Here is a 13,975-nt window from a genome sequence, read left to right on the forward strand (position 1 = left end):
AGCACTTGTCTTTCAGAGTGATTGGCAGACTGTTAAAGGATTTTGTTTACAGTAGGCTACAGCTAAATTAAACTATATATGTTATTGTTAATTTTTTTGTTCAACAATGTATAATTTTTTTCCCACTGCTCTGTCATGCGCTACTTCAATATAACAGAATATTTGTTGCTGCAATGGGATTAAATGTAATTAGGTTTAAAGGGGTTCCTTTTTTAACCCCATATTCACTGCAATGTCATAAAAAAATCAATCAAATCTCAAAAAAATCTTTACAGTGTTGAGTTGAAACTAAGTTAACGTCTCAACAATCTACACATTACCCTTTTTTGTTCCTTTTAAGAACTTTTAGAGGCTATAGAAAACATTTTTGAAAAACTGCTTGAGGAAATCTTAAAATTCAGAATTTAATTTACTTTGACTCTCAGTAACCCTGTTGGATTTCTGCTTTACTGTCCAACAGCCACTAATGTAATTGAAGAACCTCTAGAGGAGAAAACTTGTTCTGAAAATTCTGCACCAGGCTGAATTTTTTCAGATTAGGCAGGTCCTATTGAATCCTACATACTAAAAAACAAACAAGCAGAACTTTATTTGCTGCATTGCAGCATCTTATGAACTGGAGATATTCAGAAACCTGAATCTGTCTGACTGTAACGCTATAAATGGTCTTACATTTTCTCTTGGTGGATTTTACTCTGAATGGATATTATTCAGTAGAACCAACTCACCGCATTAGACTGTAACCTTAAAACTATAAATTGTACTTTTTTCAGGCTTTTTAGGTATGTAAGAATGCAAAATAATTTTTAAACAGCATATACTTTAATCTCGCTTCAGGCTAGCTGAATTAATGATCCATCTTTATGACTGTGTTTGTCTGTATTTTCAGGGAGTTATTCAAGATGTGAAGCTGATCTTTGCTCCAAATGGCTACATCACACAGTGTCCAAATCTTAATCGCAGTAAGTATCTTAACAGCATTATCAAAAACAAGGAGGGGTGTGAAAAATGATCCTTTGTGTGTGTTCTTTTCACGACAATACTTCAGACAGGAATTACATGGTTTTTTTTCTCCAGCAGTTTGGTTTTTCATTTGGTTGCCTGTTTTTTTTCTTCCTTTGTTTCTGAATTTGTTTCCTGTCAAACAGATTAAGATTCAGGGTCACTGCTTTGTTACTCTTTGTCTCTGATCAATAAGGCAATCAGATGCTGGTGCTTCAATACTGATACACCCACCACTAGCGTAACATAGACATTTTAGCACAAACATTTCAAGCCTCATTTTTTTTTACTGTTGTCACCACAGACAGAAGCAAATGATGATTATTTTTATTAAGTTGTGAAAGTTCTGTCTGAAGGTTTTTCTGTTGCTCTTTTTTTTTTCTCTTCTCCGTTTGATTTGTTCTGTTTGCCCATCGAGCCTGTCCCACCTGCAGCGATTTCCTGAGCCTGGTGCAAGGCATCATGGACCTGCAGGAGCTCCTCGCCAAGATGACCCTGAAGGTAATGAGTTGGAACAACCTCCCATAGACTGAGAGACATCTACCAAATATCCACCACCAAACCGATTCACTAAAAATTGCAGGCAAAAGAAAAACACTGAATGTGAAAAACGATAGAAAATGAAAGCACATCTTGATTTTGAAAGATTTGAAATTCAGTTTTGAAATTTGTTGCTGGCTTTTCTGAAGGACATTATTATTTTAAATCTAAAATGTTCAGTCAGATTGGAGACCAGACTCTTCTCGCCTGGTTTGTCATCAACATGTCTTTGTAGGTTTGCAGTAAATGGAGGGAACTTTGACTTCTCTAGTGTGTTCCTTGGTTTTCATGATGTTGTTTACTGATTAATATTCTCTAATAAACATTTAAGACCTTCACAGAATAGGTTGACTTTCTAATTAAGTAAATTGTAAAAGTAGCTTGTTGTGCTGTGTTCCTATGTAGCAATATACAAGTAAAGGGATAAATACAAACAACCTGCATTCAATATTGACGTTTTGCTGTTGCAGAATGTGAATAATTTTGTGAGGTAAGGATATATTTTCAAGGCTCTGAAGTTAGAACTTGAAAAATCTTTTTGGGGGGATTTAATACTAGTACATTTCACCAGAAATTTATAAGTGTGACAAAACTATTGCTCAACTTCACCCATTTTAAAAGACCTACTTTTCTAACATTGTGGATGTGTTGGCACCATGTCTAGGTGCCTGGTTTTTGAATTTATGTGTGACTGTCAGTAATAAAAAAGTTTCACACTTGTGTGATAAGGAAAAGGACTCAACTGTCAGCTGCAAATCAGACGGCAAAAGAAAATGTTGCTTAAGATCAATAAATTAATTTTATTTCATTTTTTGTATTCTTTCACTCCATGATAAATATGAATAGTTCAAATATGACTAAAAGAAATCATGAATTAAAAGGAGCAGAAAGAAATATAAACTTATAATATCTGCCCCTATTCATATAAAAATAGCTATTCAACTCAGAAGAGACACATTTAAAATACACAGAAAATAAACAAAAAATGCAACACATCAGTTTATTGAATGCCATATGGCTTCATCATGATGATTTTCTAATTTGTTCTAAATACAGGAAGAGATTTTAATTGTTTGCTAAACTGACAAATTCAATTAAAATGTTTCTTTCCATCATCACTATTTTGATTTAACTTTTTTAAAAATCTCTGTTCCTCTTAACTTTAATTTGCTTTATCATTTTACAAATCTGTTTTGAATATTGTTTTGTAAAAAAAAAAAGTGATGTTCTTTGTACATAAAGCTTAAAATATTGTACTTTGTCAATACATGAAGTTTCAATAAGTTTAACTGACAGAGTACAAAAACAAGGCAAGAAACCTTCAAGTGACAAAACAGTGAAATAGACAAAGAATCTATCAGAGCAAGATCTACAAATCTTTATTGTGTGTTGTGATGATGATTGTCAAAATCTGGAGCTGATGACAGCGAGAGATATGAAAGCTGAATGTAGATTATAAAATCTGAAAACATTTTGTTGCCTTTCTTACCACACCGAAGCTTAGATTGGTCTGAGTTGTACAAACAAGGTTTAGAGAGTTTTGAGAAAATGGTGACTGCGTCAACTCAACAGGAGACTAACGGGCAATGCGCTAAAGCCATAAGGGAAAAAAGTGATCCATTTCAATGGCTAAACGTCTGCATAAGCCATCAACATCAGCATGTTATGAGTTGTGTGTGCGTGTAATGGTGTGTGTGTGCGCGTGGGGGTGCACTTGCAAGAGTGATACCAGGTAGAAGTGGATGAGGTGAGGACATCCCAGTGGGTGAGTGAGATCTGGAACATTTTGGGTGTAAATAAGGATGAGATGGTGACCATTACCCTACTGCTGTGTTAGTGCCTCCTCCTTCGCATGAGCACAGCTCGACCTTTTGCCACCTGACCTCACTTCACATATAAGTCACAGCGGGGAGGATGTAGTCATCTCCTGCTCTAAATGGCTCTCTGCCTATGCAGTGGAAAATTGAAGGATGGAGCATGCAGCGAATAATTGCTGGCATCCTAGTTTGTGAAGCAAAGTGTCAAGGTGAGGTGAGATGACTCTAAGCCCCTCTGTGTGTGGATAATCATGGTAGAATTTGCATGTATTACACTTCTGTCTTTTATAGGAAGGAGCAAATCGTGTACGGAAGTCACAGAGCTTTTACTTGTCGTGAAAACAATTCCCCTGGTTATTTTCTATTAAGCTTTCCGATTTAAACCCCAAACCAATTTAATTAGCACAGAGGCTCTTAAAAGCATTAGATTTCTGTGATGCTTTGTGTTCAATACTGGGCAGCTTGAGGGAAGTGATAATCTACTCAAACTGGGTGCAGTGTGAGTCCATTTACCTTTCGACAAACAGAAAGATTTACTTTCTTTTCTCCATTTTCTTTCTTTTCTCTTTTTTACAGTTTAACAAAATACACTGAACTGAAGCTGAAACTTTAAACTAGGTTTGCTGAAAGTTTTTTCTAAATTCTGCTTCCAGAGACATTCAACATAACCTGTAGTACAGTTTACAACTGAAAAGATAGAATTTGCATTTTATTTGAGTGTGCAACCAAATGTTTATTGATGAATGATATAGATAGAACATGGGGTCATATTTGCCTGTCTAAACATATTGAAATTGTGTTTTTTTATTTTTTATTTTTACAGAGACATTGTGTTTCTATAGCTTAGATGTTAATTACAGCTGAGTGGAGCAGCAAAGACAGATACTTCTGAAATGTTAACTTACTGAACAGTAAAATATTTTACAAATACTTCATACCAAAAAATTTGTTTAGTTTTTTTCCACAGTTTCCTATGATGTAGGTAATATTTTTGACATTCACTTCAACTGGATGAATATCAAAACATTCATCCAAAAATATTCACTTTTTAGCCATAATTGTCAAAAGTGACTTTTTTTCTTGACAATTACAAAAAAAAAAAATGTAAACATTTTGACAATTGTCAATGGTTAGACAGAATTTGTCTTAACAGGTGCTTAGTTTGATTGTGGTTAGAGCTGGTACTGGCTACTTTGGTAGCTCCTTTAAACATCCTCAAAAAAAGAAGGATTTTCAGAGGAAACACTTATTTTACAGCTTTAAAGCATTAAATAAAATATTGTTGGATCATTGTTGGCATTCTCAACTTATCTCGACTTCTGAACTTCTGAGTAGAGACGATCTGCAAAGGCGTACTCTGAGGACATGATGAACTGGCTGGATCCTTTATTCTGAGTTACATATCGATTACATTACATATAACTGGAACACAGATATGCTTTTTAGCTCAATATTTAATACTATTCATAATGTGTTGTCTTTCTTTTTTAAAAAAACATATGCAGGATATTGAATTAGATTTTATAAATATTTATACATATTTTTAAATATTTTAGCAGTAATTTAACTGAAAAAACATTTGGAAGATAGGGGTCTACAGGTTCAAAACTGCACTTTGGTGCAGTTTAAAATCTGTTTTTAAAGTGCCATATAAATAAATTTGACATTGACATAATGATAAACTGCAATGTCTGGACTTCCTGGACCAAGGAAGGAGATAATCAAATAAACTGGAAATTTGACGAAAGATAGATTACACATAAATCTATTGCACATTAACTCAAAATATGCCACTTCAAATTTGAGAATATGTTTGCCCTCCACGCAATTGACGTCAAAATTTGCTAATCAAAGTTTTTCTGCAAAGATTAAAGTGTGTGGTTATTTTCACCAACAGTTTGAAGTATTCTCAGAATTAAAATAAATTATGCAAAATTATTATTCTTGAAAATATTTGTTGGACAATCTAACATCCAGCATCCTTAATTATCTTGGTTTAAAATAAAATGTTTCTAATTGCTGCAGATTTCAGTGGCTACTAGAATTTTAGTAGCAAAAATTACAAACAAAAAAAAGATACCATAGGTATTTCTTCTCTAGCATTTTTCCACTTGCCTTCCCTTATAAAGATATGATTTTTTTTTTTATTTATTCTTTCACATGTCTTCTTGCCTTGTGTATTGACAATAGAAGCTACATGCCTATTAGCCCCTGAGTCCTTTGTGCCGCATCATGGTGCCATTTGATGCTCAGGTTGTACCGGAGAGGTATTCCTCTGCGGTGCCTCGAGGCAGACCCCAAGCCTTTGAAACTACATTTCAAACATTTTGTTTAGAGGTCTGTTGAGATGCGTCTCCACCACTCACAACTCTAACAGCTCTTCAGCAGGGACCCCTTTAAACAGCGCAAAATGCCTCAGTGACATCTAGTGTTTTTCATTTTTCCTCAGAAGCTTCAATCGCACCAACTCCTCTACTTTTGAAATTGAGACGTGACCGAGTTGCCGAGGAGAGGTGGTGGGAGTGTAACCAGTTTTGACACTCTCTCGAGTGAACCTATAATTTCTGAGATGAACCTGCCTGGTAATATCAATGGGACTTTAAAAATTGCCTCACCTTCCACATGGGCAGTTATTTATGTACTACTTGTGCTTCTAAACCTTTTACTACACGTCACATTTCTGGTTGGAAATGACCTAAACCACTTCATAAAGTCTGCGCTTTACAAAAGCTGAAGTAATTTTCCACATTCGGTTTATGGAGAAGCTTTAAAGCTCTTCACAGCTCACCTCAGAGGAACTCTTTTCACACCCACACAAAACATTTCAGATGAATAAAGGTTCCAAATGTAAACTTGATTCTAATTTAGCAATTCTTCAGTTCGACAACTTGTGCACAAATATTCCTGTTGAACCTCTGAATATCTGCATAGAAAGATAAACTGCCTCAGGTAAATAATGGTACAACATCTTTCTACGTATCTGACATGTGCACCAACTTTTTTTTTAACACGTCAAAAAAAAAAAAGCTACCAGCTGAAAGTTTCTGCTCTTTCCTCCATATTCTAAAGGTGCTCTGTTAGACTGAGATCTGTGAAAGACAGTGTGAGATTGTTTCAGCTTTGTCACACGGTGCATTTTTCTGCCGCAAACAGCCATAAGAGGTTTGGCACACTGTTGTCTTAAAGGGAAGACATGGTCAGCAACAAAATGCATGCTGGATGTAGCATTTAAGCAATAATGCTACCATTAGCCTAAATCACTGATACAAGACAGAATGTTTGATTTTAACCTGTTTATGACTGACTCTGACTGAATCATCTATACCAGGGGTGTCCAAAGTCGGTCCTGGAGGGCCGCCATCCTGTGTGTTTTAGTTCTCTCCCTGGTTTAACGCACCTGGATCCAATGATGGCTCATTAGAGGCCTTAGGAGAACATTGACAAGCTGAGAAGGTTGTTACTACAACCAGGGAGAGAACAAAAACATGCAGGATGCCGGCCCTTGAGGACCGACTTTGGACACGCCTGATCTATACGTTGTAGTTGAAGTTAAAGCTAATCAGATCAGATCAGACATTTTTCCATTCTACGAATGTCTAAATTGTAAAAGATTGCTCAAATTGTAACCTCTGTTTTCTTATTTTTAGCTAATATGAGTGACCTCCAAATTTAACGTAATCTGTGTTGTCTTTGTCTTGTGCCATTTTGGGTTAAACATCCCCTTCATTCATTTTGTAAAGTAACTTACAATGACCTCTGTTGGTCAGTCACATGCAGAGATGGTGACAAAAGATTTTTTTCTTCCATTTGAAGATTCTCCTAATCAGTTGATTAATATAGCCTTAGTCCTTTATGATTTATTTTTAACATATTCCGAAGTTGATGAGCATCTGCGTGAAAACGTTAATGAAGAAACCGAGGAAGTTTGGGGAACTTATCAGAACAGACTTGTTTTTAAAGCTTTTTTAGTTGATATTGTAGGTATTACTATTTTTTTTTACAACAGTTCATTGTTATTCATTACCTGTTAATTATACAAAGAGGTTATTCATTTAAAAGCACTTTTAAATGTCGTATTTTAACTCATATCCATACTTAGCGTTACATCTACCTAATCTGTTAACTATAATTAATATCACTGTAAAAAGCTAATTGTGTCACACAGTGTGGAAGTTGTCACAACATTATTCAAGTTAATTCGCTGTTTGATTAGAAAACAATTAATTGACACATTTCTTATTCACAGAATTAATCTTTGCTGACAAATGTAGCTCCAAATGTTTTCTTTAAACGTCAATCAGTTATGCTAACATATTTCTGGCTACATCATTTTGGTTGGAATATGGATACATTCTTAACAATGGCTTTAAAACACAACTCACCTTCAGCCCCCTTCCAAGTGGCCCTTCTTTGCCACATTTTTGAGTTAGTTTTCTGAGGGACAACAGTGGAGAGTGAGTATGAAATAAATTGAAGAAAAATAAATTGATGAGGGTGCACAAATAGGAGGAGAAGGGCAGAGTGGGAGCTGTCATTCCTCTCTGTCATATCTCAGCAGATCATTGCCTGAGGAGAGGAGCTTGAGCTGAATGATGATCCCCTTTTGTTTTATTTGCCCTTTAAAAGAGTGACTCTTGGTGGAGAAGCTCTCCATGAAACTTGACCAGAGGATAAGGGACGGGCGGGGGAAGATGGGTGACGGGCAACTGTGGTGTATTTTCAAACTGTAAAATGGCTCTTGTGATTCTGTGTGCAGCTGAACTATGCAGAGTCTAGACTGACCCAACTGGAGGGCTGTCACTGTGAGAGGACCTGCAGCGCCAACGGCCTGGTGTACCGGGACAAAGAGCTGTGGGTGGAGCCGGAAAACTGCAGGAACTGTGCTTGTAAGGTAAGTGTTACCCTCTTAGAAAGCCAAGAAACCTGTTCATTCAAGTGTTACTATTGTCCAATATACAGTAAAAACTGCAGTATGCTTCAAAGGTGAAGTATTGTGTATTTTTCAGGCACATAATGCCATTTTATAGCATAATCGAGTAACTGTGTTACCTTCAGTTGATGTAATAATGCTACTTATATCAAATTTGACTTGAAATTTGACCTCCGTCTCTTTTAAAAACTCTGCCTTCACATCACTTCTCTATTAACTCTTTAATAACATTTTTACTAGGGTTGCAATAAGAAATAGCTTGTATAACGAACTTAGCCGATGCTCAGTCCCACCAGGTGTTTGCTTATTGTTGCTGGCTAGTCTGAAGGAGCAGAGTGGGGCAGTGAAAGGGGAGGGTTGCTATGTAAGGTGGAAGGTTGGAAACTGCAGCGCCGAGGAGGAGCTAGGTTCAACCAGGCGTTTTGCACAACTGAATGGTTGCCATGGAGATTAAAGGATTTCTCGGATATGCATGAAAGAATCAAAGCAACACTCTAGGTATGTTTTTGATGAGAGAATAACATTATAACATGATGTAAAGCTTAAAAAAAACATTGAAAGTGCAGTGTTAAAACGTCAGAAATCTACGGAGCCCTCCAGGGATCATGGGGAATTTTTGTTCTTTTGTGTTCCCTCGCAATACTTTTGCATTACCTCGCAAAAGGTTTTATGTTCCCTTGGAATACTGTACTGATCAGTTCATGCGGCATGATTGAATACTGTAAACCTTTCTTACAGTATTCAGAAAGGCTGTAAGAAAGGCAGAAAGTACAGTGGCCGCCGTACTTTCTGCTTTAATATAAGGTTATGTAAGGTTTTTCCATGAATGTTAATATGTCGTGAAATATCTGAAGTTTTATATCTTTTTGTTTAGGATAGAAAGGCACCAAAAACCTATGATATAAACAGAAACTTTCCGCAAGTAGAATAGAAATAAAAGTACCTCCTAATTTGGACATTTCTGAGTTATTATCGTGGGTAATAAGTCATCTGACAGTTTTAATTGTGTCTCTGTTGTGCTGGTTGTCTGAATGGTTTAAAGGGCTGCTTTCAGTGCCGTTCCATCTTAGCCTTAACAGACATAAACATGCAGTGAATAAATCGACTTTCAATCAGTTTTTTGCACTAAAGACTTAATAATAATAAACACGTATAATTATTATAAAACACGACAAACTAATGATGGTAAAGGGCCGCACTGGGTTAATTCAGGGAATCTCATCTGTCCGTGTATCAATCAACTCCAAACCACTTCTTTGTTCTGTCACAATTACCGATTTATTCCATTTTGATCATCATGCTCCAAACTTTGCAAGGACTGACCACCCTGCTCACCGCTTCCTCATACACACAAAGCCAGCGCGCCAGTAACCTTCCCATTCATACTTGATGACAGTCTCGCCCACATCAACACACCCACCACCCAAGTGTCAAAGTCACCTGCTCCTGTCATATCAGTAATTACTTATTTCATTCATATGGCTCTTACAGAGCCGCAGTGAAAACGTGTTTATTATTATTAACTGTTTGGTGCAGAACACTCATTGAAAATCGATTTTTTTACTGCATGTTTATGTCTGTTAAGGCTAAGATGGAACAGCACTGAAAGCAGCCCTTTAAACAATTCAGACTATGAACACAACAGAGACACAATCAAAACTGTCAGATGATTTATTACCCGCAATAATAACTCAGAAATAGTCCAAATAGTTTGGATGTATTTTCATTTCCTTCCTACTTACGGAAAGTTTCTGTTTATATCATAGGTTTGTGGTGCCTTTCTATACTAAAGAAAAAGATATAAAATGTCAGATATTTCACAAGGAGATATTAGCATACATGGGAAAACCTTACATAACCTTGTATTAAGGCAGAAAGTACGGCGGCCACCGTAAGAAAGGCTTAGAGTATTCAATTATGCCGCATAACTGAACAGTAGATTATTGCGAGGGAACGCAAAACCTTTTGCAAGGCGACGCAAAGGTTCTGCGAGGGAACGCAAAAAAAAACAACAATTCCCATATTCCCTGTAGGGCTCCGTAGAAATCTGCATTGTCACTAAAAAATCTCCACCATCCATAATGTTTTCTTGTATTAAGGTAATTGTTGAAAATTTACAGTTGGCTAAAAAGAAAAAAAAAACATGCCATAGAAAACCAGAAATCATTATTGCCGTGGAAACGGCTGATCGGTGCATCTCTAGTGAAGACTCCAGTTATTGTCAGTAGAGATTGCTGCAGGTAATGTTCAGGAGTTTGATCCACAATACTTCTTTTTTGTCTTAGCAGTACATCATTTTTTTTAAAGCCTTTACAGGATTTCAGAGCAATGCAAAGCCTTGCCATGAGCAGAAAGTGAATAAAAAAAAAACAACCCAAAAACCATATATATGATAGCATGACCTCTGGAGCTGTTTCAATGCAATATCACATACTCATGGCAGATAATCTTGTAGCAGCTCACAACAATAGATTACTAGTCATTGCAACCCTGAGTTTTCTTAGCATTTTGTTTTGTTTCCATCTTCTCACTCTGTGCCTACTTTCTAACAAAGCAAACATCCTCTAATAGGCTTCCTTACCTGGCTGTCTGCATTCAAACATAGGGGCTGGACATGCAATGTGTTTAATCAGGGCATTCTTGGTCCTGAGGATTTAGAGTTGCTGCATCAAAGCACATCAAGCACAGTAAAGAGTTTAGTCAGTCTGGTTTCCTCCCGTGGACATGCCATTAACTGATAACCGCAGTGTCCTAGGAGAATCCTTTTTGATGACTCATGAAATGAAGAGGCGCTTGCAGGGAGAGATATCAGGCTCAGAAGTTAATGCAGTCCTTAAGGGTTTGAATAATTACCTCACATCAACAGGCTACTAAAGAATGGTGCTGTCTCAGTGATTAATATGGTTTCTTTTATTCTGAAATGTGATGGGTTTCAGTTTCAAACAGTAGAGGCTAGATCGAACTGGAAGACACTTTGCATGAAAGCATTTAACACATCATTAACAAGAGTTGGTTTATTAACAGAACTTACTCAACTTGTTGTTCCCAGTTAGCTGAACGTCAAGAATAAGTTGATAATAAGAAGTGTGAAAAGCAGAACTTTGTCAGTTTTAAACAAAAAATGTTTATATCTGGCATCCCTGGTTCCCTCCACCAAGCAAATAAAAATACCAGTGACTTGCAGGCAAAGAATATAAGATGAGGAGTGAAATCAGAAAGAAAACACACATCAGCAGTAATCAGGAGGTATAGAACAGGCTTCAGTAACACTGATAGCTGCAGCAGAGGCAGTGGGACTACTGCAAGTGTGCTGCTTGCTCAGTATAGCTCTATACAAATATGTTTGACTTGCCTTAGGCATTATAAGTGCAACTCTGACATTTTGTGTCTAATACCAACTTTTTCAATAACATCCAAAAAGAAATACCGAGATTACATTTTTGCCTAAGCTGGTTTTGAAAGCAATGTTTTAAAAAAAGACTGAGGGATTTTTTCTGTGAATAAATGCAAAGGAGATGGCGTTAATTTTGATGGAGTGTTTTTTTCAGTTCATGTCAGATCATGCATTAATGGAAGGTTTCTGAGCAGCGCTAGCAAAGCAAATTACCACATAGTTTAAAAAATATATGTAACATGGAGTTTTGAATGACAAAAGGTTGTTGGGAGAGGACATAAGCCTTTAAAAATGAAAAGTTTCTATTCAAAGCTGTTATATGACCTTGAATCCAGCCGCAAATCTGTGGAGAAACTAAAAGAAAAATCCATTAAAGTTGATCCAATAAAAATGCTTGAAAAATTGCTGAAACATTTAATAGTATGTTGCTTAATTTGACAACAACATATATTTTATCCCAACTAGTATTTCTGGCATTTTTTGATTCAACTCAGACTTTAGTAAACTCGCTCTTTATTCCTCCACTAAGCTAATGTTAACAGGTTTATTTCTCTGTTTTGATAAGACTCAATGATTTAGCTGATTTAATTGTGGTTCCATTTACTTGTGTATAGTTTGAGATAACAAAGACAGGAAACTGCAACAACCAACATAGTCTCTCTGCTACTGTGAAAGTAATTGTAAGGATTAAACAAACTTTGATTCTTTGGGAAAACCAGATTCATTGCAGTTTTTTGAAAGCTGTGCACATAAAATAAGTGGTACATTTTTAATTGGTGGACTAATTATGCAGCTGTATGATTGTTTGGGTTGCAGGTCACATAAAATAATAGATAATGGGAACAATAAAAGTTGCTGGTAGTCGAGTTTAGTCATTTAAAAGTGTCTTTGTCAAGACCCCCTAGTGTTCATTCTTAGACAAAGCAGATTAATTTAACTAATTTGAACACAGAAATTGTAATATTGTTTTTTTTTCTTTCATAATGATCCAAAAGAACGGTGTGGTGGAGTGTCGCAGGATCTTCTGTCCTCCAGCAAATTGCTCAGACGACATGTTGCCTGTACATGTTGATGGGACTTGCTGTAAAACGTGCCGACGTAAGTATTAGCTCATACACCGCATGCAGATAGAAAGATATAGACATATCCATCACAGATCTCTGTAGTTACTTTGCAAAATTATGTTTCAGAGTGTACACATGGCCTCTGGTCAAGAATTTAATAAGAATAAGAATTTAATCACAGTATCTAAAAAAGAATCGCAGACTGTAACCCCCCTGAAATGAACACTGAGCTGTAATTGAAAGCACCATAATTTGTTTACTTTAATAAATCAACAATAATTGTTGGGTACTTTCGCAGAGCGTCAGATAGTAGCACTTGACTGGTTTGTTAATTAGACCTGACAAAAAGTTACAATAACATTTCTAAAGGGCTTTCTTGACTTTGTGTGTTTCAAAATTATTCTTATCACAGTTTCAAATTGTAGTTTAGATATCCAGTTCAGAAAAATACTTACTTATCAGTAGCACAGTGGCTTTGGTGCTGCTATTTCTATTCAGCTTAAAGTATAGAGGTTACTGCATCTTAGCACTTTAAACTAAATATGTATCTTTTATAGTCAATATATCAGATTTGTGAACCTGTGGGATCACTGTTCTGTTTCTTCTTATGTATTCCCCACAAATCTATAGCTCTATGAAGATCTATAAAAACTAGAACTAACAAACAGAGAGATAGTTTTTAGTCATCACCATTCTGAATGCTAAGTGGTCAATTTGACATGATCTATATTAAAGTAATTTATATATAATCTAGTAGAGTTTTAGGTTAACGTTTTTTTTCAAAGTGCAATAAAAGTAATTTTTTATCGTATGTTTTTAAGTTGGACATTGTTTATATCTGGTAAATTTCACACAAATGTATTGACAGAATGTTTTATTGTTAGAATGGCAATGACTCTATTCTATTCTGAGGCAAAACATTATGATTAAAGACAGGTGATGCCAAAAAAATTCATCATGGCAGTTTGATGTGTCAGAAGCAGGAAAAATGGATAAGTGGAAGAATTTTAGAAAGTTTGTTGACCATGAAAGGGAGCTGTGAAGTTTGACAACTTGATCAATCAAAACTGATAAAGTTGTTGATTTCTTGACACAGTAGTACAGAGCAGAACAATCAGGGTACTTTTAGCTTCTTTGAGCAGAATTATTCACTCTGCCACAAAGCAAACATGGTTCAGGAATGTTTTGAGAAGCACAACAAGCTTGAGGTGTTGACTTGACCTCCAAA

The 13,975-nt window shown here is 36.1% G+C and overlaps 1 protein-coding gene across 1 annotated transcript in view; it reads left to right on the plus strand.

Moving 5' to 3' along the window:
* Positions 1-13,975, plus strand: part of LOC114143248 (protein kinase C-binding protein NELL1) — a 237,297-nt gene that overhangs the window by 82,108 nt on the left and 141,214 nt on the right. Inside the window, exons 9-12 of the mRNA XM_028015109.1 lie at positions 890-962; positions 1,421-1,503; positions 8,116-8,250; positions 12,679-12,781. Coding sequence (XP_027870910.1) covers positions 890-962; positions 1,421-1,503; positions 8,116-8,250; positions 12,679-12,781 — 394 coding nt within the window. The remainder of the gene's footprint in view (positions 1-889; positions 963-1,420; positions 1,504-8,115; positions 8,251-12,678; positions 12,782-13,975) is intronic.

The sequence above is a fragment of the Xiphophorus couchianus genome, chromosome 4 (genome assembly GCF_001444195.1).
Source record: "Xiphophorus couchianus chromosome 4, X_couchianus-1.0, whole genome shotgun sequence".
In the NCBI taxonomy this organism is placed as follows: Eukaryota; Metazoa; Chordata; class Actinopteri; order Cyprinodontiformes; family Poeciliidae; genus Xiphophorus; species Xiphophorus couchianus.